General features: G+C 42.9%; 1 protein-coding gene across 2 annotated transcripts in view; it reads left to right on the top strand.

Annotated features, from left to right (window-relative positions):
- The window catches only part of nrg3b (neuregulin 3b), a 67,607-nt gene that overhangs the window by 34,516 nt on the left and 5,493 nt on the right, over window positions 1-27,598 (top strand). The window contains exons 4-8 of one of the 2 annotated variants that reach the window (XM_053864596.1): window positions 9,894-9,920; window positions 12,669-12,771; window positions 15,281-15,407; window positions 20,826-20,917; window positions 24,985-25,167. In XM_053864596.1, the coding sequence (XP_053720571.1) occupies window positions 9,894-9,920; window positions 12,669-12,771; window positions 15,281-15,407; window positions 20,826-20,917; window positions 24,985-25,167 (532 nt within the window). The remainder of the gene's footprint in view (window positions 1-9,893; window positions 9,921-12,668; window positions 12,772-15,280; window positions 15,408-20,825; window positions 20,918-24,984; window positions 25,168-27,598) is intronic. The other variant, XM_053864597.1, reaches the window with a different exon arrangement.

The following is a 27,598-nucleotide window of genomic DNA, read 5'->3' as shown; positions in this document are numbered from 1 at the left end:
ACATGACCAAGTAATGAAGGAGCAGAAAAAGCAAGGCAAGGAAGGTAAGGAAGCTTTGTTGTCTTCTGCCTCTTGCAATCAGACATAGATCAAAGACACTCTTTATAATTCAACAGCCTATCCATCCAGCTCTCTGAGACATCAATAAATTACCAACACCATCACGTTCGTGCTAGCCAAAGATGTGTCCAATTAACACCGTTAGCAAGTCAGGATTCCAAAAACTGGTGACTACTTTGGACAAGCGCTACACGCTACCGTCATGTCATCACTTCAACTGAGTTGGCTGCCTTCACTGGTGGAGGTATGTCGAAAAAAGTTGCACACAATGTTGGTAAGGCTGAATGTTACGCTGCTACAACGGACCTGTGGTCAAGCTACACCATGGACCTATACTTAAGTTTTACGCTGCACTACATCTACACTGACTTCAAAAAACAAGGTGCCTCGAGGCTTAACCACATACACAAAACATTGCCGATTGCCTGAGGCAAACGATGGCTGCGTGGGATTTAAAGGCTTAGGACCTTGTCTGTATTACCAGAGATAATGCCGAAAATATCAAGCTGGCAGCTGAAATCAATGGCTGGATATGGTTGTAGTACTTCGGTCACAGGCTACACCTGGCCATAGGTAAGGTGGCTCCCATCTCACGGAGTAATTAGTAATGTGCTCCCAACATGTTTCCTGATGTCCAGTTGAACCGTTCTTTGCCCAAATTGCCCATGGGATGATAGGCTTTGGTGTGAGATTTGGAGACACCTGACAACTGCAACAACTCCGACATCAATTCATTCTCAAAACTGGGTCTTTGGTCTGAGTGAATTCTTTACGGAAATCCATATACACTAAACACATAATCCCACAGTTTCCTTGCTTGGCTGTCTGATTGTGGCACGGAAAGGCATGTGGCATAAGTGATCTGTTATCACCAGAACATTAACTGAGCGCTTGTGCTTGTATTCTTCCAACCCAAGACAGAAGTCAAGACAGACATCAGCTCCATCAGGGCTGAGGTTTTGATACTTTCTAAAGGAGCATGAGCAGACGGTTCAGCCAAAACATATCTCTCACAGCACTGTACATACTCCTTTACATTCCTTGCCATATTGGGCCAAAAAACCAAAACGCTGCCTTGCAAGATGGACACCGTCCAAGGTCGTTCCTATCAAACGAGGAGGCAAGACCAACTCCATTCTCTTCAGCTTGCTGACAGGGTCCCTTATTTCCCTGTATAGAATCCCATCTTGTAGCTTCACCCACTGCCAATGTTTAAGTAAAGACAATGTTTTCTAACTGAAATGCTGCCTCTCTCGTCCAGAGGGTTGTCGTTTGCGCACTACAAATAGTAGAACACATGAGATGTCGGGATCTTGCGACTGGTGACCTTCCAACTCGCTCAGTGACAGTGATGGCAAAGTGTTGAGACCACAAACATGTAGATTCTGGACACATTGGGCAAAATGAACAACTCTAGTCTCAACAGCATTTTCCCAATCCTCATGGCTCTGGGGGACTGCCTTAACATCAGTAGAAGTCGAAAGCAGCTTTGTTGTCTGTCCATCAAACTTAGGCTTCATCATAATGTGAGTGAGTGAGGCACTTGAGAAAAGACTGCCCCCAAACTGTCAAGGTACGAGGGACTAGGGAACTAAAGACCATGTATAGAGGACGTGACCAGGACCCAAACGCAAGCGGTGATAGGCACAGGAAGGCAGGAACGCGTTACAAATAATATTTTAGTAATTAACAAATAAACAGAAAACGTCACAGAACCGGGAGAAAACTAACTTAATTACAAATTAGATCAGGAAGCACAAAGAAAACAGGAAGAAACTGAAACACTAACTCAGGCACTTCAGTTCAACACAGAGAAATCCAAAAAGCTAGCCAACAGAACAAAAGACCGAAAATAAGGAGAAACAGGAGTTAAACGAGCTAGCTAGCACACAGAACAAGAAGCCGAACACAGGGAGAGACACGAGAACCAGGAGTTACCACGGGGAACGAGAGGAGTCCAAAATCACAGGAACCAGAGGACACGTCACAGGGAACATGGAAACACACATGGACTAGGAGAACTGGCATGGAACAAAGACAACGATCTGGCGCACGTTGCTGGAGCCCAGGTGTTTTTGAAGACAGTTCGTCAGGGGTTAATCGGTTCCAGCCGTGTGCCAAAGGAACAGAGGGAAAAAAGCAAAACCAGGACTCGGAGCCTGGAAGTGGAGCCATGACACAAACCATCCAATGATGCATCGATAGACAGTAAAAAAAGGTTTTTGTAAAGGCTGGGTGAGCCAATACAACACTGCCCAACAAATCTCCCAACAGCATCACAGTCAGATGTAGTGCTGTTTAAAAAATCGATTTTCCGATTCTGAATCGATTCGTACATCAATTCCATAAAATCGATTCGAATGTCCAAAGATCAGATTAATTAATTTACGTTTCAACACATATTCTCCGGGTGAAGTCCAACCCCTTTGACGACCTCACGAATAACGTGACGCGAACTTTACCACTAGCGGGTAATTCTGCACGCTCTGTCAAAATAACTGAAGCGATTGCGGGCTTCATTTGCAAAGATATGCGCCCGTCTTCCGTCGTTAAACGAGGGCTTCAGGCGGCTATTGAAAGTAACAGAGCCACACTACGTTATGGTGTCTCGCAATTTTTTACATTTTCACTGGCTGAGAATATCTTTTTTTTCATTTTGATAATAACATAAAAATGCATTAGTATTAAACAGCAGCATCTTTTGGGTGAATTTTTAATGTCCTATTTCTAATAATGCACCAGTCCCATGAGCAGTCACATCTGGCGTTCTGTGTCTGGATCTTTATTATCATTTACTATGAATCCTTCATTCATTTCCTGTTGAATGTCAATATGATACTAGTATTAATACGTTGCGTAACTTGTCATGTGATTATGGCAACAGCTCAGAAAATGGTTTAAATACTAACCTGAATCGAGATTGGATCGGATCGGATCGAATCGAATTGAATCGTGATAATCGATTCTAAGTCATGAGAATCGGAATCGAATCGATTCTTGAAATTAGAATCGATACCCAGCCCTAGTCAGATGTCCAGTCAGTAGGTGTACGTTTCCGAAACATGCCAGCGCCCTTTGCTGGTTGTTTCCCTTGCCTCGTACTCCTCATACTGTTAGAGCAAGCAAAGGTTTTGCAAGAGCTGAGCAACCTGGAATGAAACTCTGATAGAAAAAGCTCATGCCCAAGAAAGACTTAATCCTTTTCACCAACCTTGGTGGGAGTTGTGTCTCCCTTCCATCTAGTAGAGCACGACATCACATCCAAAAACTGCCTACACTCACAGAACTTGTTATTGCAACTGGCAGACACCAATTTCCAATAACCTGCATCACCTCTCATGGCGTGCATCAGATACTTGAGAACATTGGAACCAACAATAAGGCTATCACATTGACCAGGTACGAACAGAACAGGGACTTCACATTTTATCCCGTAGATTGTCAGTGTCAAGTCATAAACACATTTAGGATGGGATTGCTTTCCATCACACTCAACCAAAACAATCCTATCAACAACCCGGGGTTCTTTCTTAAGAGCACCAGCTTCCCTAAGAAACCGCTCTGCATGCCATATATCCTGAATCCATCATGCCCTTTAATTCAGCAATGTCATTCACAGTAACCAGCATGTAAAAAAGTTCAAAACATAAAAAACTCATGAGATGGTGATAGTGCGTGGACAGGAGTCTATACATTCTGGAGTGACATCATTTGATTCAGGAGACTAAACAAGGAGTTTATGTCGCTCAAATCAGTATTGTGTGTGTAGGTATTTGCTGCTGGTGTTGCACAGGGTGATACAGCAGGGGGCGGTGTCAGAGCCTGGGTTACTGGAGAAGTGAGTACTGGACCTGGCTCTTGTAAAGTAGTTGGGGCAGAGAGATGCCTGAGCAAATGCATCTCGCTCCTCCAACAAGGTCGTTTGAACATGATCACATACTCACTACATGTCTCAGAGAAACTTGTAAATCAGCCTAGTTACGCATTCTGAGCTCACGTTAAAAGCTGTTAATGCACTCCTGAACCTCACTTGTAGACCACTGTTATGCCGCCTTGAAACTCAGCCTATTGTGTTCAATGGGATCGGGACAGTACTTGATAAACATCATTGACACTTCTCTGCCAGGATCCTCAATGCAGCGCCCCAGTTGTCTTTTTGTGTTGGCATTTGTCCGCAACGTCATTCGCCTCGTTCAGTCTAATCCGATATTCCATCACACTCATTTTGTCGTGGTTTGGTACTGTAAAAGTCATTGTTATGGATGAATAAGTCAGATCCCCATAGTGTTGCTTCAGTGGTTCAAAAATAAAGTCTGGACCCTGTTTAAAGTCATGTGAAGCGCTATATCGCAGTGTCACCTTCACTATGTCTTTTGTCTTTCCCATAAGTTTTGCTAACACATCCTGTGACTGCTCATGTACTGGTGTGTTAGTCTTCCTGAAATACATTTCAACCATATCTATCCATTCACGGGCCCTGACTTTATCACTGCCGTCACCCTTGAACACTGGTGGTTGTTTGGGATCAGCCTGCATCACAAGTCTAACACCAAACAGATTCAACTGAGAAGGCACCTGCTTTACACTGTCACCCTCAGATGAAACAGAATCAGCACGTTTCTTGCCAGTTTGTAGCTGCGTCGCAATAGATTGACCAATCTTATCTGCCAAATCTGTGATTAGAGCAGCCAGCTCATTTTCTGGGAATGACTCTACCCATTGAGGTGCAAATGTCTGTACACAGGTAGATGTGAGCCTTGGAGTACTCAACCCACCAACTATGTTGTGTACGATGTTGTGTGCTGTTGTTCTCCCGGCGGAAACTGACATTTGTGGGAATATTATCGTTGTCAGCCATTTTAGGTTGATGTACAGTGTTCACAAATAAACAACGAAAACGTTGAAAAACCACTACAGATATTCAACTGTACTGAAACAAAGAAGAACTACTGGAGAATCTAATAAGTTCAATTAAATGTCCTCCTTGATGACACTCACTGAAATACAATGAAGAAGTATGATGAAATGGATGAGCATCCCACGGTGATCGAGCTGTCATTGGTGCTTGTAGAGATCTCACTCTCAGGGTTTCTTTGACGTCTTTTTCCATCTTGGTCCTGTAGTTGGCCATTTTAAACTTGATGCTTTTTATCGAGCCAATCCATCTGCTGTTAATTCCCGTTTTTTTTTTTTTAAACAGGGATGTTTACTCACAAGTGCTTCAGCTACCACTGCAATCTCTCTATCACTAGGGTAAGCCTTGAAGCGATATATGGTAGATGCCATTTTCTCTAAAATATTATGCCTTTGATCCCTTGACAGCTGAAGAGGTTCATCATTCTTTTTAAACTTAGAATTTCCTGCTTGAAGTGTCAGCTTGACGTCATATGCAAATGTGGGAATTTCAAAAGCACCTGCAGGCGATCTGCTTAGACGTTCAGGCGATGACACGTCGGAAAGAAATATGAACACAGGCATTTTGTGGTAATTCTTGAATGTCAACGAGGCAAGCGAGTTTTCCATCAAAGTCTGGATCTTCATATTTCAAATCAAATCTCAATCAATTCATCTACAGAGGCTGGACGGGAGCTGAGTTTCTGAATTTTCTGACGTGGTCTTCCTCCATCATTCGGAGAATCGTGTTTTCCGGGGCTTCAGCTGCTATTGCTTTAAAAAATAAAATCAGAGGTTAAAAACACAACAACATGCAACATTATGGTGCATCTATAAGGTTTTTTAAATGTTTATAATGATATATACGTATAGTGTTAGATTATACTGAGCACAGCTTACAATAAATGTTTCTAATTTGTGAACAATTACTTAGCACAGATTGGTTTTAATGTTGTCACATTTGTATGAACCTCTTGGGAGTCACCAACAGCTGCCCATCTATTTTGTATGCAGAGAGTGGGCTTGTATCATTGAATTCCAATTGCAGGTGGATAGACAGGCTTCCCTGTGTGGCTGACAGCTCATAGGATCGAAGATGATCTACACACCAGGAGTCACAATCACATCACAGAAAAGAGACATTGTAACTCACAAGGTAGATCTGTGGTGGTCTGCAAAATTTAGACAGTCCCCCGCTGACTCCAACAGACACAAACGTTCTATTGTCTGTGCCATCAATGGTCACTTTGACCTACGATAGTACAAAGAGCAACTTCAGTAGGAATGATTCCTTCTAAAAGATCATGTAGTAGATCTGGAGGAAGACGTGATACGGTGGAAGTAATCAAGTAACTCACGCAAGACACAACCACTTTTGACTCCAAACTGGCTGCTTGAACTCTCATCTTGTACATCATCATTTTGTACATGAAGGTCATGACTAGCATTGGTTCTCAGAACAAATTCATCCTTTTTTACCTCAGTTGCTTGAAACTGTTCGCTTGTGGCTATACAGAACCTGCTAACATAATCTGCTCTGAATGACTCCATAAAGCCGCCTAACCCATGTGCAGCCAGATTGTCAGCAGAAATACAGAAGGTTGTGCATTTCACATTCTGACCAACAGATTTAATGAAAACACCATCCAGTTCAAGTGTGTGAACATCATGGAACAGTGGAGCAAATACAGCTGCGTATCCACATTTCGGGAGGTCTGTTACTTTAGCTAGCACAACTAGTTGTATAGTGTGCATTTCTGATCGATACTTCTGATCGATCGGCACTTTTGCTAGGACCCAGTATACAGCACAAAGTTTGTAAACTTTATGTGATGTGCCGAGAGGGATAGCTTTTCCAGATTGTCAATATATAGCTGGATTGCCAGGTGGAACATACATGATTCTAAATGGTACTCTACTGGAATTACCAATAATATAATAATAACAAATAAATAAATAGTTGTGCTCTATAAATGTCTTTCTTTGCTTATAAAAGGACAACTCTCCGCCGTTACAGGTAGTGCTTAATACAACATTATAATCCATGACAGCACTGACGATGTCAGTGAGTGTGGAATCTGTGATATTGTGACCGTGTCTTTGCAGTATATCATTAATAACATCCTTGCTCAACGGCTGAGATAAAGAGAAGATCTGATTCAAGTTGTCAACTATTTCTTGGGTGCTCTGAACTGAACGCCCATCATCTGAATCAATGGTGACATTAGAGCAAGTAGCATGGAGATTCTGCTCTGAGTATGCTCACAGACAATGTCACTAGAAAAGTGTGATGCAAGACTCCTTTGGTGCTCTCTACGTTTATGGGAGTTAAATGAAGAGTATACATTTGTGCTATAGTCACAACCTGTGTATGGACATACCACTGTCTAATGCTTTGTGTGATCTTATATGACTGAGGACTATAGACTCTGAAAATGGTTGCTCAAATGTGCATCAAGAACATCTGAAAGTTCCTGTCATATTTGTTGCAGCAACATGAAAACACACAAAAATATTATTTTACAGGACACCTGAGATCAGAACTATCAAACTATCAGATATCAGATAAGTAAAGTAACTAACTATCAAATACACTGAGATTGCTTAAAACAAAATTATGTGTTAGCCTGTTAGGCTAAATCTGCAAAATTTTCCACAAATAGTGTACATTAGATAGTGCCACTGCATTTTCCAAAGCATTTATGCACGCATGTGCACACTGTCTGGCAGTTTAACCTGAATTTGCTGAATAAAAAACGCTTTTATTCAAACCACACAAATTAACATTTTAACTTTTAGCAAAGTGGTGCTACAGTTAGCTTCTGGAGCAGAGAATAGTTTTTAGCTAAACACAACCTCATAATGTTAGCCATTTTGATTTTCAAAAGGCCTTTATTTTGGCGGAGCTCAGCATGGGTGTACCTCAACGCTGAGCTCCGCCCCGTTCGCTAGGCTGCAGGACCGCGGTTGTTAGTCCTTTTTAAAAGTACGTTGAACCACCAGAAACAAACATTCAACTGATTTTTATTTGACTACGGTACTTACATTTCATCAAATGGAGCGGATCTGAGTGCTAAAGTCGCCTCCTTCTGTCCCTTGGTGTGCTGGTACGATGATCCTGGTCTAATCACGAGTCCTCCGCCTCCCTGGAAGAGGAAGTGCACAGGAAACAAAGTTATCTGTACTTATTCCAATGGATTATTTTGAGCATTCAGATTTATCGCGCACATAGTTGTATGTAAGTCAGTCTAACTTAATATAAACCATCGTTCAATTGAATCAAAATAAAGCAGTTCAAATTACTCAAAATAGAACAACATGTCATATGAACTTCACATAATTAAGTTAATTACGAGAACATAAAAAAATTGAGTTACCATAAGATTCGGGTTTACAGTGCACAGAAGTGTGGTTGACTTGTTCCCTTTGTTTTTTGAGCAGTGTGTGTATATGCCATATGCAGCTGGTGTGGCGTATTGAACAGGTTTACAGGTTTATACGTATATTCTACTTGTACTGCAGAGATTATGATGTGGCTGACCGGTAAACGAATATGATATGATAAATGTTGAAGCTTTAACACATGGCCGTGAATAAGTAAGAGGTAGTTTCACCATGCATGTTTCCCGAGGTCACTTACTTGAGTTATTGACAAACTATCGGGCTGGTGGAGGATTGTGTCATCAGTAACTGAGTCAGTCAAGTTATTCATGGACAGTAGATGGAAATTGCGTGGCTGACAGATTGACCAAACTTTCACTGCAGACACACCGCTGCCGTGTGCTGCCACAATGCTGCCACAATGCTGCGCAGTGAGGAGCGGAGTGGGGCTTCATCACATGATCAGTTGTTGTGATCGGTAGTGATCAGCATTCATCAATCGCGCTGAAATCGGCCCATCATGATTGGTGACCGATCGATCGGAGCATCCCTACTATATACACAGGCCATTCTGTCTGTGTAATAGTGACTGTTTCCCATTGCAGATTGGACTCCATCTAGGCTGGCCGTTGTCAATGGTCATGGTTTTGATTCATGGAACGTCGGGTCTCATCATTGCTTTCCATAGATGATGTGGTGCTATTGTGTCTAACAGGCCGAGACCTCCCATTCTCACTGGGGTAGTTTGAAGCTGATTGTGAAGTATCCATCCAAAGGAGGCTGAGGTCAGAACTGCTGCTCCTCTGCAACAAGAGAAATCTGAGGATTATGGATATCAGGATGTTTTTGCTACTTCATCTGGCTTTAGGTTCTAGAGGCCTTTTTATTCATTATCTATTACGTTTTCAACTTCTGCAACACATGAAGACAGCCAAACTAGACATTTCACATATTGTTATGATTTGTTTTGTCTTATTTTTCGATGTTCTTTTTATTTCAAGTAAGTCCACCGCAGTGTGTCATAGAACCAATGTTTTATAAGCAATTTATTGTTCAGGTTCCATTTTGAGGCGGAAGAGAGACGTGATGAAATGATAACAAACATTGATGATAGAGGAACCAATTATTGGACAGACTCGTGTATAATTCTTTGCGTGGGTTGAAGTTTGAAAAGCAAAACAAACAAAAAAGAAATGATTCATTATAAAGAAAAGCTCACGTTTTGTGTAACTACTGTATTTGCGCACAACAAGTATGACTCTGGCTTCTTACTGCAAGTGATTTGGGTTAAGGGAGGAGTGGTGCTTCGGCCATCGCATACAGTTCTCGACTAAAATAAGTATTGGATGACCTTCCCTTAAACTCCATTGTAAGAGTTCATTACCTGCTGCTCAGGGGGCAGCATGTCTGTAGAGGGTGTCAACTTCACTTTTGGGTTCTAGCTTCCTGAGTCAGTTATGTTTTGAGTGAGATTAAGTTGTAACAGTTTTACTCTTTTGTCTCTCCCTTTTTCCCCACCTCTAATTTCTCACCACACCATGTCGCGTGGAATGGAATAGCGGATGAACTTGGGATTGAGTTTATGGGTAAGACGTCTTTCCCTCAAATGTCACGTGTGTCAATACTGAGAAATGTTGCATGCAAAGCATAAACACTTTTTGGAAAAAGAATATGGGCCAGTTGCCAGTGGGAAATTAGCTACGTGTGCCTGTAAGAATGATAGAGTCGTAAAGATAAACAAAAGCATAACACACCCAGCATTCCTCTATAGTTAACAAAAATGATCACACCAGCATTAGTTAATTAATTATTGTTTGATTTCCTATCAGCACTCACGTACACATCACACAGACTATTCAGGTCTCACACAACCATAAGAAAAATAGGTCAGACGACTTGATAAGTTTGAAATTGCCGACATTTCTGCCCGATTTTAAGAGTTTTTACTTGATGCTTACTTTTAATTTTTAAATGTGGAATTTGAGAAAAAAAATACACATGAATCTTCAAACACAGATGAGTCATGAATAACGCACAAGTCCTGATACACGGACTAGTTCCAAAAAAACGTGATGACCCTCAGTCTCACTACGAGAGAGATAATCAGGACCAGCCTTGAACCAATGGTAGACATCTGTGTCGATCTGTCTCAATGTGATGAAGACATCATGAGTATGATCCAGGCCAAGCTCCACCTTATCTGGGAGATGGAGTAACACCAGAATGTTCACAGGCCATGAGAGTGTAAGAAGGGGCCAAGTATAACCGTTGGAAATTACAAAAAAAAAGCGCTATGCAAAAAAAGTATTGTTCAAGAAGAGTAAGTACTAAGCCTCAAGAATAACAACTGAAGATGTATGTTTGTAAGGTATGGTGTGAGAGAACTTTAGCAGGCGCGATAATTTTAAGCAACTTTAGGTTAATCGATGCTTACAAAAATAATTGATATGGTAGATTAGAACAGTGATTTTCAACCACTGTGCCGCGGCACACTAGTGTGCCGTGAGAGATCGTCAGGTGTGCCGTGAGAAATTATCCAATATCACTTTTTTTTTTTTTAATTAACATTTATTAATAATTTTCTGCAAATATTATGTCATTGTCCAGTGTCCGTGCTGTAAAGGCTGGCAGAGTAATGTAATATTTGTCCGTGTGGCAACACGTAGCTGATTGCCTCGTTCCTCCAAGAGAATTAGTGATGCACCTGAGCTGTTGAAGAAGAGCTTCGTGTGTGTCTTTCTTCTATTCCTGCCAGGATATCGGCTTTGTGTTCATCTAAACAGGCCCAGGTTTCACACTGACTGAGTATAAATAAATTGAGAAATTATATTGTAATTAAATATACTATACAGAGTGTCATTTTGTAACATTTTTGGTTAGTGGTGTGCCACAAAATTTTTCCAATGTAAAAAATGTGCTGTGGCTCAAAAAAGGTTGAAAAACACTGGATTAGAAGACAACTAAAATAATTGTCAAAACACATAACATTTGACACTGCAAGTTGTAATCGACAAAATAGAGAAAATTGGGGAGGGACTGAAACAGTCAACGCATTGAATGAAAAAAAAAGTGCCAAGACAATGGAAGGTAGATGAAAGAATGCTAATTATATTTGGAAGAAGGAGATAAGAAATGTGTGTGATAAATTTAAAGAAAAGCATTTTATAGCTACTTAAAAGGGATCAAAATAATGACGCCAAATGCGTAACAAAAATATGGGAAAAAGCTAGCGGCAGAAAAAGCTGCTGGATAAGGAGTGTTCAGTAATTTGGTAATCAGTAAATGTGATATGCTGTGAATACTCGTTTAATTAATGTTATTAATTGGGGATATTTTTAGGATGATTAAAACTGTATTAAGAATAAGTGAGATATTATTGTGGAAAATGTAAAAGGTACTGGTGGTGATCAGGCAATGTTGGACCAAAGATCTTTATGGATTTGTTCATCGGTCATGTAAGACGTCTGTTTCATGTCTTGAGTATGAGTGTTTTTCTTACAGATTCTGTTGAAGGAAACAAATCATGTAATATTGAGAAAAATAATTTCAAATTTGTATAAGTTAAGATGATTTCATGGAAGGAAAGAGATGACACAAAATTCATTGCAGGTCCTCATGGTTTGTTCGGAATAGGAAAGTCTTGAGTTACACAAAACACTCACACGCGATAAAAGATAAACAGAAAACAAAGCGAGTAGAGCAGAGAAGGAAAAAGGACAAAAAAGAACAAGCATGCATGAACGAGGAACAGTCAAAGAGAATAGGAGGTGTGAGTCATGAAACAAAGAGTTTTACCATCTGGCAACACAAACTGTTATACAGCTGGGCTGATAGGTGAATGGGGCACATGAAAACGAACACAACACAACTAAACAAACAAACCCACACCCCACTGCGTCAGTATAAATTACTTGAAAACCTAATTTAGACACAAATTCTGTAATACACACAAATATATATTTACAGCAGGACTGGCAAAAGAGAATCATTCTTACTCATGTTTTTGGTATCACTTCTAAGATTTGTCAGTATTTCTCATATTCACAATTGTACTTACGTAATGAATTTCTGGAAACATGGCACAGATAGAATTTACAATACAACCAGATCCTGGTGAGCTGACTCCAAGTGAAAACTTGTGTAAAGGTTTGAATTTTTTAACATCATATTTTTTCTGAGTAAGTTGAAATAAGGACCCATTGCCTAGTCAAACATGTCATGTTTGATTACTTTGTGTGTCTATACACAACCCATGTTGATGTACGTATTTCTATTTAAAACTCTCTCATAGATCCCTTTGTATCCAGGCTGAATGTCCTACTCTTTCTCTACAGAGAGCGGTGACATTTATCAGAGACAAGTCCTGTCCATCTTCAGCATTGCCTCGGGGATCTGTCTTCTTGGGGTGGCATGTATGGCTCTCTACCACCGCAATAAGTGAGTAATTCCGTTCCGCAACACATTTGCCCCTGTTTTTGCAAGTTCATGCCTTTTTGTGAGAGTGTGTGTACTAACCATATCTGTCTGGTGGACAGTGATGTCGGTTCAGTAATGAGTAATCTAACACATTACTATTGCCAACTCATTGTATTCACTTATTTTCTGGAAGCATAATTTGCTTTATTCTGCTGTGTCTTGGTGCATGACGTGCATGGGTCAGTCTAGTTTTCAGCATGCGGGGAGCTCACGTGTCAAGATGCTGGCGATACAGACTTAAACTGAGGAGAGATTTGCCATTTCTCACTGAAAATACAGTCTCTTATTTTGAATTTGTGGTTGCTAAAGATGACAGTATAAACCCTACACGGTATATGGATGTGCATAAATGTTGGTCAAAGAAAGCGAAAAATGTGTCGAAAGTGCGGACTTATAACAATATATTACTTTTTAAATTGCCTTGATAGGTTGAGACTCTTAATAAAATTATTTAATAAAAAACGCTTGGGGCTGAAGAACCAATACTGATTTTATGTTCTGCCTTCTTTAGAAAGTAGAAAAGAAATTCCTCTGCCCATGCTATGGAGCACCAAGATGACAGTTACTGCAGCAGTCACATAAGTGCAGCTATTGTCTCCAGGTGGCCAACAGAAAATGTGACACACTGGCTGTGTATACATGTCTTGTTGTGGACCGGGTCATCATCAAAAACACCGGGGGCATTTCGTGCATTTTCAGATAGGCCATTAAGTATCATTTTGTTTTATGAATTTGTGAACGTTTCTGACAATGAAAGAAAATCTTGTGTACGGCTTTCACAGTGAGAGAAATATTGTTCCCATACTTGTATTATTTTTGTGTGTGTGTGGTTTTAGATCCAATGTGTTAATACATTAACTCTATATTCACACAGCCGAGATTATGCATGACCCCACACATGGCCAGGAAACAGATGGAAAAACACCGCCTCAAAATTGCAATTTGTTTACACGACGATGGCTGTACTTGGCTGCTAAATGTGACTTGTAATTGAATGTAGTTACTTTTAAATGAAATTAATCAGTAAAGGAACTAAATTACTTTTTAAAGGAGTAATCAGTATTCAGTAGTTGGAGTACTTTTTCAAAGTAACTGTGGCAACCCTGCTTGTGGGTACCAATTGTTGAGGTAGAAGAGCCAATCACGATAACTGGGGTTAAGGTTGGTTCAGAGTCCTGCATATGATTACCGATTTTTTGGATGACTTGTTTTAGGGTGAGCGTCTGGGGAAAGCATTATGGCAATGATAGGTCCTCCCAAGGATGTAGATACAAACGTCAACGTGTGTTTTTGTGTTTTGATGATGCGCGTTGCGTGTTCTTACACACGGATTCATGTTGAACTGTAGAAAGTTTACTATGATAGATCTCGGCGGGGCAGTTGGTGCAGGCTTCGAAATGCTGGTGTGCCTATTGGATTTGAAGTGATTGCTGGAAGTTTGAGTTGTTTTTCAAGTAATTCACCAACTTCTGGAACGGCTTTCAAGGTCAGCCATTTTTTGGTGGTTTTAAGCATGGGTGAATCAGGCAGCTGCCGCCATTATGAGGGTGGGGGAGAATGGGCCGTGGTAAAAAAAATAAATAAATAAAAAATGGATGGCGCAAATATTTTTTTTCACGCTGCGCCAGCACTACTGCCGCATGCTCCAGGTGCAAGTGAAACACCCGACGGCGAGGTTTCAGTTCACTTCTGAGTCGACGGTGGCGGGAGACGGACAGGGATCCTCCGTAGCGCGAAATGAGACCACTTCGGATTAACTGATCTCTTTTTATGATGAAATCTCACATGATCAAACGTATTAAAACAAAGTGGACTCATCAAAGAGACATGCCGATTTTACCGTGTTGAGGAGCTCTTTTACGTGTGCTCCTTCCTTAAAATTTCTTTGTTTCCACGCATTTTTAAAACTAAAATTAATGCAATTCTGTGTGGTTTTCGATGTGAAATGACACAGGCCACTAGATGACGCTGAGTGGGCAAAAACACCATGTGGAGACATGCAATAAGTTGGTCAGCAATTATAAGAATTGTTTGTTTGCTGTCATAGCCATTAACGGCTTTTCTATTGATTATTGAGGAGCAAGTGAAAGCAAATTAAATGTCCCATTTTCTTCTTCTGCACTTGAAAATTGACTGAAATGTCTATCACATATATATGTCTAATGAAGGCATGTTTGCTAAACATTCCATTGCTCCTTCAGACACTTAAATATCAGCGTTCAAAAAGATTTTGGTGTCATTTTCTCCTGAATGCAATGCATCTATGGAGCAGCTGCATGACAAACAGTTGAATTTTCTCAGTCAGAGAGTCCAATAACCTGTTTTTGTTGCCAAAATCAACAAATGCTGCACCAGTGGCTACACGCTGTGTTGCTTAGCATTTGAAACAGAGCAACACCCTGATGACGACTGTTTTAATGTATATTCAGATCTCTTAACTCTTTTTTTTCCCCTTCATTTCCTACTGCAGAAGACATCGGGAAAAAATTGTGGCTCATTTCATGGACCGCCGCACCTTGAGGGACTGTTCTGTTAATGCCTCCAGTCTCATGTCCAAATCAGCTGCAAGACATCATTTGGGCCAACAATCTCCAAGGGTAAGGGAAACTGAAAATATTTAATTCATTGTTCTTGCCAAATTTTGCAAACTCAGTATAATTTCTCAGCGCAGACATACTTTTCAAATGATACTTTTTCAAGTGACCTTTTCAACCCTAAACACTTTTCACCTGACTTGATGGCACATCCAATATATTAGAAACTATTACACTACAGTACACAAAAACTTTGGTTTGATACGGATCTCAGTTTTAAAATTTCCACAATGTGGCAGGACAAAACGGTCCGGAGTCGCTGGTTGAGAACGTGATGTTTTTTATTGTCTCTCGGGCCACAACACTCAAACACGTTCCCCCGCACAGCCTCTATATATACCCTCGGTCAGGACCCTACCCATCATACCTCTGGGTGAGAGGCCACACCTCCCGAGTGCCCACCACACAGCTCCCCCCCGAACACCCAGAGGGAAACACAAGGGCCTCAGGGCCTTAAACAGTTATTTATTTATTTATTTATTTTTTTTTGTACCAGTACAAACAGCAAAACAAAAACTTGAACTTTTACTTGAAGTCGGCATAACGACTGTTGGGTTTTAACAATCTGCCGAAAATACTCCGTTTCTCCTGGAGCGCAACTGTTGGAGAAACGTCTTCGGCTGCCGGCTCTGCACCAGAAACTGTTGTCCTTGAGGTCTCAGCCGGGGGACGCCCACGACGCGGAACCTGGCCTGGCACCACATCTTCCCCTGTCACAAAATGAGCAGGCTTGAGTCTGTCCAGTGATATATGCTCACGACGGCCTCCCATATCAAGCACAAAACATTTGTCACCCCTCTCTAGTACCCGAAAAGGGCCATCATACAGGGGTTTAAGTGGAGACCTGTGAGCATCATGACGGACGAAAACAAAACGAGCCGTCGCCAGCTTTGTCGGCACGAACGACTGCGGAAAACAATGGTGCACCGGCACGGGGGCTACAAAAGACTCAGTTAGCATGGGACCACGAAACCCTGCCGGCCCCTCAGGCAAAAACTCCCCTGGCAGACGAAGTGGTTGACCGAACACCAACTCCGCCGGAGAGGCATCTAGATCCTCCTTAGGAGCCGAACGCAACCCCAGCATCACCCACGGCAAACGATCAACCCAGTTTGCGTCACAGAGGGCAGCACGCAACGACGCCTTCAGAGACCGGTGAAAACGCTCACACATGCCGTTCGATTGCAGGTGATAGGCAGTTGTGCGATGGAGTTGCGTCCCCAGGGACTTCGCTAGTCCTGACCAGAGCTCGGAAATAAACTGGGAACCTCTGTCTGAAGTGATGTCAGACGGAGTTCCAAAACGTGCGACCCAAGCGAAAAGGAACACACGCGCCACCTCTGCAGTAGAAGTGGATGAAAGAGGAACAGCCTCTGGCCACCGAGTGGTGCGATCCACCACTGTGAGCAAATGGGTGAAACCTTGAGAAGGTGGTAGTGGCCCCACCAAGTCTACGTGGACGTGATCAAACCGCTTGGTTGGAATCTCAAACGGCTCCAGAGGGGCCTTTGTGTGCTGCTGTACTTTTGCCCGTTGACAAGCTACACACGCGGCTGCCCAACTTTTCACGTCCTTCCGTAAACCAGGCCACACAAATTTCTGCCCCACCAGCTTAACTGATGCCCGGACTCCCGGGTGAGAGAGAGAATGCACCAACTCAAACACACGACGTCGCCAACCTATTGGCACCACCGGCCTGGGGCGACCCGTGGAGACGTCGCACAGAAGAGCTGGACTGCCCTCCTGCACCACTGCCTCCTCCAGCTTGAGACCAGAACCGCTTGACTTGAGACAGAGAACATCTGGGTCCCCAGTCTGGTCAGCAGCCATCTTAAAAAAGTCGACCCCAAGATACACAGGGCACACCAACACCCGAGACAGGCAATCCGCAACTGGATTTGCTTTACCGGCGACGTGCTGTATATCGGTGGTAAACTCGGAAACAGCAGCCAGGTGGCGCTGTTGACGAGCAGACCAAGGCTCTGTCACCTTGCCCATGGCGAAAGTCAGCGGCTTGTGGTCCACATATGCGGTGAACTCACGGCCCTCCAGCAGGAAACGGAAATGACGCATAGCCAGGTAAAGTGCTAAAAGCTCTCTGTCAAACGTACTGTATTTCCGCTCATTGTCCCGTAACCTGCGACTGAAAAATGCCAGTGGCTGCCACACACCAGCCACGCGCTGTTCTACCACAGCGCCCACAGCAATGTCGGAAGCATCAGTTGTGAGAGCAATGGGTACCTGGGACGCAGGATGAGCCAAAAGTGTTGCGTTAGCCAGAGCAGCTTTCGCGCCGTCGAAAGCCTGCTGCCTCTCGGAGGTCCATTCGACCTGATCGTTGGCCTTTTTCAGCCTCAAAGCCTCATACAACGGCTGCATAAGGTGAGCTGCGCGGGGCAGGAAACGGTTATAAAAATTAACCATGCCCAAAAACTCCTGTAGGGACTTGACAGAGACCGGCCTAGGGAAAGCTGACACGGCTTGCACTTTAGCCGGTAAAGGCACAGCACCCTGCGACGAAATGCGATGGCCTAAGAAGTCGATACCTGGGAGGCCAAACTGGCACTTGGCTGTGTTCACGATCAGACCGTGATCATGGAGACGCTGGAAAACCTGCCTAAGGTGCAGCTGGTGCTCCTCAACTGAAGGACTGGCCACCAAAATGTCGTCCAAGTACACAAACACAAATTCCAGGTCGCGCAACACAGAGTCCATCAACCGCTGAAAAGTTTGTGCTGCCCCCTTTAGGCCAAAAGGCATGCGCAGGAACTCGAACAACCCAAATGGCGTTATGACTGCGGTTTTAGGGACGTCCTCTGTACGTACAGGAACCTGATGATAACCCCGCACCAGATCTATTTTTGAGAACACCTTCATGCCCGCTAAACGCACCGAGAAATCTTGGATGTGTGGGATGGGATAACGGTCATGCGCAGTCACATTATTTAACCGATGGAAGTCTCCACACGGTCTCCAAGAGCCGTCTGCTTTCGGCACCATGTGTAAGGGTGAGGCCCAGGGACTGTTCGAGCGCCGCACTATACCCAAGCGTTCCATCGTAGCGAACTCCTCCTTGGCTATGGCTAACTTAGCCGTGTCTAGACGCCGAGCGCGCGCGAAAACCGGAGGCCCCACCGTGGGAATGAAGTGCTCCACTCCATGTTTGGCAACAGAGGACGAAAAAGCAGGCGTGGAAAATCGGTCAACAACTTCTGATAGCCGTCTCCCGTTGCAACACAGCTGGCATGCGTCAACGAGCCGGGTCCTCCAGCCTGAAATGAGGCAAAAGTCACCGCGTCAATCAAACGACGGTTAGCCACGTCCACCAACAAACTATTGGCACAAAGAAAGTCCGCGCCGATGATGGGAACAGCGATGGATGCGATCACAAAATTGAAAACAAAACTGTGTCCATTGAAATTAACTGTCACCGACCTAGTTCCAAAAGTCTCAATGGAGGATCCGTTTGCCGCACTCAAGGACGGCCCGCGCCCTCGCGCCGACAAGTCCGCGTCAGCCGGAGGTAAGAGACTTTTCTGCGAACCTGAGTCCACCAGGAATCTTCTTCCCGAGAGCGAGTCCTTCACGAACAGCAGCTCCTCATACTCGCCAGCGCCCACAGCTGCTACTGAGCGCTGGCTCTGTCGTTTCCCGGAGCCTTGAACGAGCAAGGAGGGATGCAGCGGCGAGCCTTGACGCCAAACCGACGATGAAAGAAACAGAGCTCATCGCGCCTTCGCCGAGGAGAGACACCGACCGCCATCGTCATCTCCGCCTCTTGCGCCGTGATCTGCTGGGGATCCGCTGTCACACTCTGTACGGTTGCTCGTCTGGAAGTCATCAGGATTCGATCCGCCTCTTCAGCCAAACCGCGGAAGTCGCCGGCGTCCAGGCTCGGTGAGTTCGCCAGAGTGGAGCGCACCGTCAGCGGGAGCTGGCGCAGGAAAAGGTGAGGGAAAAGGAAACCGCCGTCCTCCGACCCGAGTAGCGACAGCATCTCGTCCATAAGGTCCACCGCGGAACCGTCGCCCAAGCCCGGTAGCGACAAGAGTTTATCCGCTCTCTCCGCGGCAGACAAACTATAGCGCCGAAGGAGAAGCTGCTTCAGCGCGACGTACTTGCCGTGTCGTGGTGGGGCTCGCAGCAGTTGCATGACGCGGCGTGTGGACTGCCGGTCCAGAGCCGCAACGACCAAAAAGTACCGTGACTCGTCTGCCACAACTCCACGCAGGTGGAAAAGCGCCTCGACATGCTGAAACCACGGAGCCGGATCGCTCTGCCAAAACTCCGGGAGTTTAACCGATCCCTCCAAGCTGGTCGGCTGCGGGAACTGGAGCGCTGAAGCCGAGGGGGAAACACGTCCCTCGGCTGAAGATGAGGGAACATAGTCCTCGTCCACCTCGAGCATGTTCAAAAACGGGGTCACCAATGTGGCAGGACAAAACGGTCCGGAGTCGCTGGTTGAGAACGTGATGTTTTTTATTGTCTCTCGGGCCACAACACTCAAACACGTTCCCCCGCACAGCCTCTATATATACCCTCGGTCAGGACCCTACCCATCATACCTCTGGGTGAGAGGCCACACCTCCCGAGTGCCCACCACAACAAACACTTCTGCAACTACCAACCTACGACCTGGTTTATTGTAAATGCTTTTCGATTAAGATTTTGAGCACTTGAAAATGTGGCTTTTAGATTACCCTGGTTTTCTATAGTTCGTCAGTTACACGGTATGCTTTCATCTGAAATAAAGAAGCCCTGAGTTAAATCAGGTTTGTAGGAGCAAATGACTGTATTTTCTGTTTACAGTTTTTTGCTGAGTTGCGTCCATTAAAAGACTCTTGAACACTTTGGAAACCTGTTTTGATTTCTTATGAATACTGTGACATGTTTGGAAATATTGTGAAACTCCTGACTCTACCTAACCTGATTTTGTGAATCACTGAGGCGTGAAAGAGAGGTAACCACATGTGCCACAATATCTCGACTTTACCAGCTCTTTAGTACCAGCGGGTTGGTATCAGTACATACAGTCCAGTCCGAATAAATTCAGCCTTATTATATACTGTGATCAAATTAATGTATTTGATGAATTCTTGTAAGATCTTTTTCCATGAAGAAAGTAATTGCATTACTAAAAATAAAAAATAAATAAATAAATAAATAAAACTTTTAAAAAATCATTGGAATGCATGATTTTCTGGCTCATAGTATGCAGTGTCATGACGTAATGTTCACATCTGGAACAACTTCATTTTCTCCCCACTTTACCTGTTACCAGGAACATTTTGCCTTCTGCTTGTGCTCTGATTTATGCTCTGTATGGTATGAAAAAAGGATGCCCCATGAATAAATCACAATATGTGCTTTTACCACAAATATCTTCCACCAACTGACTCGTGCTTTTGCTTTGTTTCACAGTGTTGTAGTGATGTAGTTCACCAGCGAACCACTACAGCACCAGTGGCTCTGCCTTCTCTCTTCAGAATTCTGGCTGCAGGAAAAAACTTCAGGTGAAACTGCTGACTTGTTCTTGCCTCTAAGGAAGTCTGTGTATTTTATATTCTATTATGTGGAATTAAGGACTTGAAATCTTCAAACATATAATTGATCAATCAAAAAACATAATACTATTAGATTATTTACATACTTGTATATGAGACTGTCCAGAGGTATCATCACAAATTCTGTTTTTGTATTTCCTTCTCTTAAACTTGCCGTCAGTGGAGCAGCAGGGCTGCCACACGCGCTGCCATGGGGATCTTAACTGACTGGGATCTCTACCGACTGGGAGGGAGCAAAAACAAGTCATATGTCCCATTAGAATATGACTTAAGAGTATGATTACGTTACATATTGATTAAGCTATAGCTATCTATAAAACGACACAAGTGTCATAATTGCGAGGCTAATATGACCCAAGAGCAGATGACTTCAAATTTACAGAGGACTTGGACGAGCGAGAGTTCTGTTAATCAAGTATTTATTACAAAGAACACATAAACAATACACGGACAATAATGAAAACGGAGGGCGACAAGACCAAAGTGGAGTGCAGAGGACAACACACGAAGGGAGAGGGAAAAACCTAAAATAATAAACAGGCGTGAGATACACAGCGCTGTAAAACGGGGACAACAGAAAACTATGCACTCGGATTAACACTCACGAGGCTCTAATATAACTAAAGACGCTCGGTAGAGGTGAAAACAAACACTGTAACCGAGGAAATAAACTAGCACAACGGCACAACTAAAACACTTGAGGAAGTTAACACGGAGCTAACAGTAGAATAAGGCGAGAGGAGAGAAAAGCTAAGCGCGAAGGAGAAGAACGCAGAGAAAAATGGGAATCAAAACCAGGGACAAGAGTAATCACAGGGGAACATACCAAGATTCGTCAACGGACCATCTGGCGACAACACACTGGGAACCGGGGTAGATATACATGGAGGGATCATCAGCGGAATGAGTTCCAGCTATGTTTTGCCATTAAGCTGGAGGAAAACGGATACAACACAGGAAGCACGGAAACAAGGAGACTGGAAGTAACAAAATAAAAGCACGAATGAAAACATGAAACCTAACAACGAGCCTTCTTTTACATGGTCTGGAATCATTTCAATGTATCATAGATGTATTTATGCTGTTGTGGAACTGAATAGATCAAATATTATTTTATTTCAATTCCATCACCGTGAACTGTTCTGTGGTTGGCTCTCTTTGGTAATCACTGTTCACCTGGTTCATGTCACACAAGGTTCACTAGGTTCAGTAACATGAATTACTAGGTGGCAACCTTGTGGTTACTTTAAATGCATTAATTTTACCTACAAGTCATTGCTATTTTAATGACGTGTTTCACGGTCAAAAGACATGAAAGCACCTCAGGCTCTTCACAGAGACCTAATAAAGCAGCAGTCCCCAACCTTTTTATCACAGCGGACCAGTCAACGCTTCTCAAATAGTACGTGGCATGGGGTGTATGAAGTTGCCACTTGGAACCGTCAGATAAGGCCTCTGCACGAACTGTCTTCCTCTCGACCAGTGCCCTAATGCTCTCTGACTCTGGTCGCGATGTAATGTTTAAACATTCCTTCAAAAACAAAACTGAATATAAAGCGCGTGAAAATTGTAAATCACCGTATTGTTAAATCAATGGGAGCCCTGAGCTTGTTTCTCTGCAACGAGACGGTCCCATGTGGGAGTGACGGTAGACAGCTGCGATAAATCTATATTTCAAGTAGGACTTATTGGAAGTCGTAGGCTCTTCTGTCTCTTCACTGAGCCTTTTCCCGTTCGCAAAAATGGCTGTTTCCTACCGAACCCCTAAGGGAACATGACCAAAAACAAAAAAAAGAAGTTTCGCAAGATCTCGCAATATATTTTCGCTAGATCTCGCAATACTGTGACGTTCTGGGTTTATGCTGCAGTTCCTTTAAAAGTTCAATGGTGACAAGTGAGTGAGGCTGGAGCGTGATGCTGCGCAGGGGGTGAGAAAGAGTTTTTTGAGAGTTGTTGAGGAGAGCGAGGAGCAGCAATTGTTCTGTTTTCTGGAAACCACGACACAGTGTTTGAGTGAAATAAAAGAAGAAATTAAACGACGGAACGACTGTTTTTGTCTACTACCAGCGGACGCTACAATACTTTTGCAACAGCTCACGCCGTTCAAATGTATTGATTCTACTTAAGTATTGGTTTTAGAAGCATTTACATTGTGAAAAAGAATCTGAATGAAGAGAATGTTTTGAAATACTTGTTGCACTGATTTTCAGCATAACAAAGACACATGCTTACTCATTCCAAATAATATCCAGTGTTCAACCACAGTGCTGAAGTACTGTTTGCAAGGTGCTAGTTTCAAAAAATGTTTTATTAAAAAGAGTGACTGCTACTACTACATTGATAGAAACTATTACATTGGTAATGAGGGATTGAATACCATTTGTTGTGGCTGAGTTTAGCTATTTTGTGGAGATATCTTTTTTTTGCATTTGTATATTGCTGTTTTATATTTTTGTCAATTTGATTACATTCACATCCTTAGTTATAAAAGTAAAATATCGCAAGTTACTCAGTACTTGAGTCGTTTTATCATTAAATACTTTCTTACATTTCTGGCTACTATGCCCACAAAAAAACAGTCCACGTCTATTAGTTGAGGTTTTGTCATCGTTTTGTCAATGTCAATGACTTCCGCAAACAAGTATATGTCAGCCACTGTTTTTCGCTGCCGTTCAGAGAAACCGATCACCTGTGACTGCAGATAGTTGAAGTACTGGTTGTTGTGTCATGTGTCTACACTACTCTTGCACACTGAGCCAGCGAGCTGCTGCAGCAAGTCACTAAGAACTTGGCAGCTCCGGATGATTTATTGAATTTGTGATGTAAAGTTTGCATCCTGCAAATGCAACTAAAAACCCTGCAGGGAAAGATCATTATAAGGCTTCACACATTTAAGTACATGACATAGCCTTCTAGACATCCACCACACTCTCACATCGGATTACATGTTTTGTCAGTTGTCCTTTTGACTGCATAGTTTCTGCATTGTGATGGCAAGGTTTTCTGTTTCCTTGTCGCACTTGGTATGAGTAATTTAATTAAAATTTGTTCGAGAACTCAGGAGAACTGAGTTCAAATGTTCAAGTACACATGCACCTGTACACTACAGACATATAGTTATTTATTGATTGCATTGATTATGTATTAAGGCCAGAGTGAACAGCTAACAATAGCCCTAGTAGTTTTTGTAGTTTATCCAAATTGTGGCAACAACGAAGAATAATGTTGATTCATTGGCATCAGAAATGGCTTGTATGAAAGACAGTGCCCCATGGAATCATCTAGTCTTGTATTATGTGTATTATTCTGTGAGTTTAATTCATTTCAATTTGGACAAAGCAGGTTAACCGTTCCTACCACCAAACCAAGCAATAACTGCTGCAAGTCCTGCAGAAGCCCTATTGGAACTTGCATGGAAAAAAGATTCAACCCAAAGAGGTGAAGGAGAATCAAGGTCACTTCCTGTATGGTTGTGTGCCAGAAATTTGTTGAACTCCAGGTGAGATGAAGGAGAAGGCTTAGAAGATGAAGCCAAATTATCTTGATGAGGTTTTGGAGTCAGATAAATAGCAGATGACTTGATCGATATGTTGTCTCATTGCCAAGTGGTTTGATCGTGTCCTTCACCCTCACAAACAGTATCATAAATAACCTTTCCCCAGTATACGTTGCTGTAGCTTATGTTGGTGTATTCAAAATGAAGGTAAATGTCGATAAGAGTTTTGTCAGACAAATCTGACCATTCTGACTTAATCCAATGATGAAACTCTCTTATTTAGTAAGACTTCATTTTTTATATGATAAGGTTAATATAGAATAAATGTCTTCTATATGAGACATTTGTGATTCAGCTACAAGTCAAGTTATTATTTGGATTGACAACAAGACATCTGTCGGGGCTGTTCATTCATTGAGTCTTTGGTATCGTAGGAACGTCTTTGGTATCAGACACTCTACTATAAATTAACAGCCAGTTGAAACATGCAGTACAAATACCTTTTCTGTATCTGTTTCAGGAAGGGCTCACTTACTTTCTACCCGATTCAACGACAGAAAGAAATCAGTGTCTTCAGCACCCCGCCCATTTCAAGAGGAAAACTAAAATTACTGACAAATCTCAGTGATAAAGTGGCGAAGTGCAGACATTTCTATAGACCCCTGCAGGATGATGAAACAAGTGATCAGGGGCCTGTCTTAAGGTACAACTCCCATTATGTGGTGTGTGTGATTGTTTTCAAACCTTAGATGAACCTGGAAGATTGAGGATACAAATTAAGGAAAGACAAAATACGGGTATGAGAGAGATGCTTCGCGAAAATTGCTTTATGACTGAAACTCATTTACTCCACAAACAGTTGATCTGTGAGAATCAACTGGTAAAATCTAGCCCTTCTAGCCCTAGATCTTCCTTGGACCATGGAGTGCATGAGGCGAATGACCTTGGTTGGGTTGGTTTGTCCTCCACACTGTCAGCAAAGACAATGCTACTTACAAACATAGAGGCATGTTTTCATTAATGTCATTGGTGCAATGTAGACAATGCAAAGTTCTTTTAATCACAAAACTGTTTGAAAATGATTCAGGTAAGGAGGGATCGGACACTGGTCTATAGTTCGAAACTTACTGATACTGGTTCAGGTTCTAGTGATGGAGGGTGTATAAGGGAAGCTGTGGAGGCGGAGCACAGGGCGTAGGAAGTCCAAGATGAGCTGAGGGTCCAGAATGATTTATTGGGTGATCCAGTATCTTTCTTTGAGTCGGTAGCCCTCCCAGTCAGCAAGGATCCCTTGGCCACGATGTCTGCGTTCAAGATTTTTGTGAACTGTATAGGAAGGATGGTGGTAGATGAGGAGAGAAGGACGCAAAACCTGTTGTTGCTGTGAGGACACACACCATGCTGTTGGGGACAAAACTGAAGATCAAGAAGGAGGGCGACGTGGACGGGCAGAGTCATCAAGTTGTGTGTGCAACTCGATCAGTTGAGGCTCACACAGTGTGGGTGAAAGACATGTGAGGGACTATGAAGCGTTGGTTGGAGCATTGAGGAGGCGACTCTGTTTTGCATTATGCACCAATCACCATAGAGATGGAGAGCTCCACACTTGCTCACATGCCTCCTGACATTCAGAGAGAACTTGCTTGTGATCACTTCCTCCAAGGCTCATCCCAGGACGCTGGTGGATGCTCTGGATCTGGCAACGGGTAGAAAATTGCTCTGTTCTCTGCAACTTGGATGTAAATCACCTTAGGTGATGGCTACTGCAGTAACCTATGCAAACACATCAACCTGTCCGTCGGCGGACGTGAAAGGAAAGCTGGCCATCTGATCTGTAACTGCCCTTGCAACACCTTGAACCAGGGAAACGGGACGGGGTCTGCATGAGACCTTGCAGATCCTCAACAACCAGTACAAGAAGCCTTCTGACATTCTATATACACAACTTCAATAGGTGGTAGTTCTTGGTCAAAACTTGGGTGGGAACTGTTTCATTCCGCTGATATGTGCTGCTTCCATGTGAGATAAGACCAGGTTTAAGGAGAGTCAATTTGTTTCCACTGAGTTTTTTATTTTCTCTGTTCACTCTTTTCGGTGTACTTAATGTAGTAGCAAAAATCAGGAGTAGACATCAGAAATGTCTACTTCTCTTATGTCTTCTGGCCATCCTGCCTTCAGAATGACCTATTTGTGAGCTAGAAATACAGCATCGAGCTTTGTCGCCCCTCATGGTCTCCTTGAATGCCTCTCCCGCTTTCTGTCTTGTTACCATGGATACACCATGGATACAGCTCTCCAGAAATGGGAGCTAGGAGTCACATGACAGTAAACCAGGTAGGGTGGTAAAAGGTTTTGCAGAGATAATGTGCGTAAGAAAGAGCGCACAGATTTAAGTGCCATAAATAGTGAGAAAGGTAAACACGTTAATACCGTTCTGTCTAACCTTTTGCTGACTATAAATGCCAAAGATATTGTTGGTTATCATATCCAGTGGGAAAAAAACACTTCTACTAGTCACACAGGTCGATATAACTGGAAGCAAACTATAATTTACCAAAAAGGAGACGAAAATTGTTATTTGCTTATGCTTCAAACAATATCTCAGGGCTGGAAGTGACATTGCTTGAATCAGTCGGACTGTGAATAGTTGGGTTCAATAGTGGCCAATAGTCTAGAAAAATGCAGCATAATCATTAACAATGCAATGGTTTCTCCATGATGCTTCATGCGTTTGCTGCTTATAGATGAGAGTTTACATTACATATGGTTTCCTTCTATAAAATAGCCAACTGATGTGACTGTCAGCAGGATTCAAATTGCCAGACGCAGGCCAACGTGTGCTGTTGAGTGTGAGTCAGTGACATCCTACACTTTTTGTATTACGTCACTTCTCTGTATGTACGGTTCCTTCCACTGCCTGGTGAAGACTGATGAGGAAGTCAGGCTTGGAACCGTGAGAGATTTTAATCTCTGTGGAGTTCACATATTATTTAAGAGTGCAGTGACACTAGGGATGGACAAGAACCGTTTTTCTATTCAGAACCAGAACCATTTCTTTTAATGTCACACTAGTCACACACACATTTGTTTTTTACATTGATAAAGAATAGTCCCCTGTCTGGGTCCGGAGGACG

Source organism: Synchiropus splendidus, chromosome 5, assembly GCF_027744825.2.
Source record: "Synchiropus splendidus isolate RoL2022-P1 chromosome 5, RoL_Sspl_1.0, whole genome shotgun sequence".
Classification (NCBI taxonomy): Eukaryota; Metazoa; Chordata; class Actinopteri; order Syngnathiformes; family Callionymidae; genus Synchiropus; species Synchiropus splendidus.
This window is presented reverse-complemented; position numbering and strand designations above follow the sequence as displayed.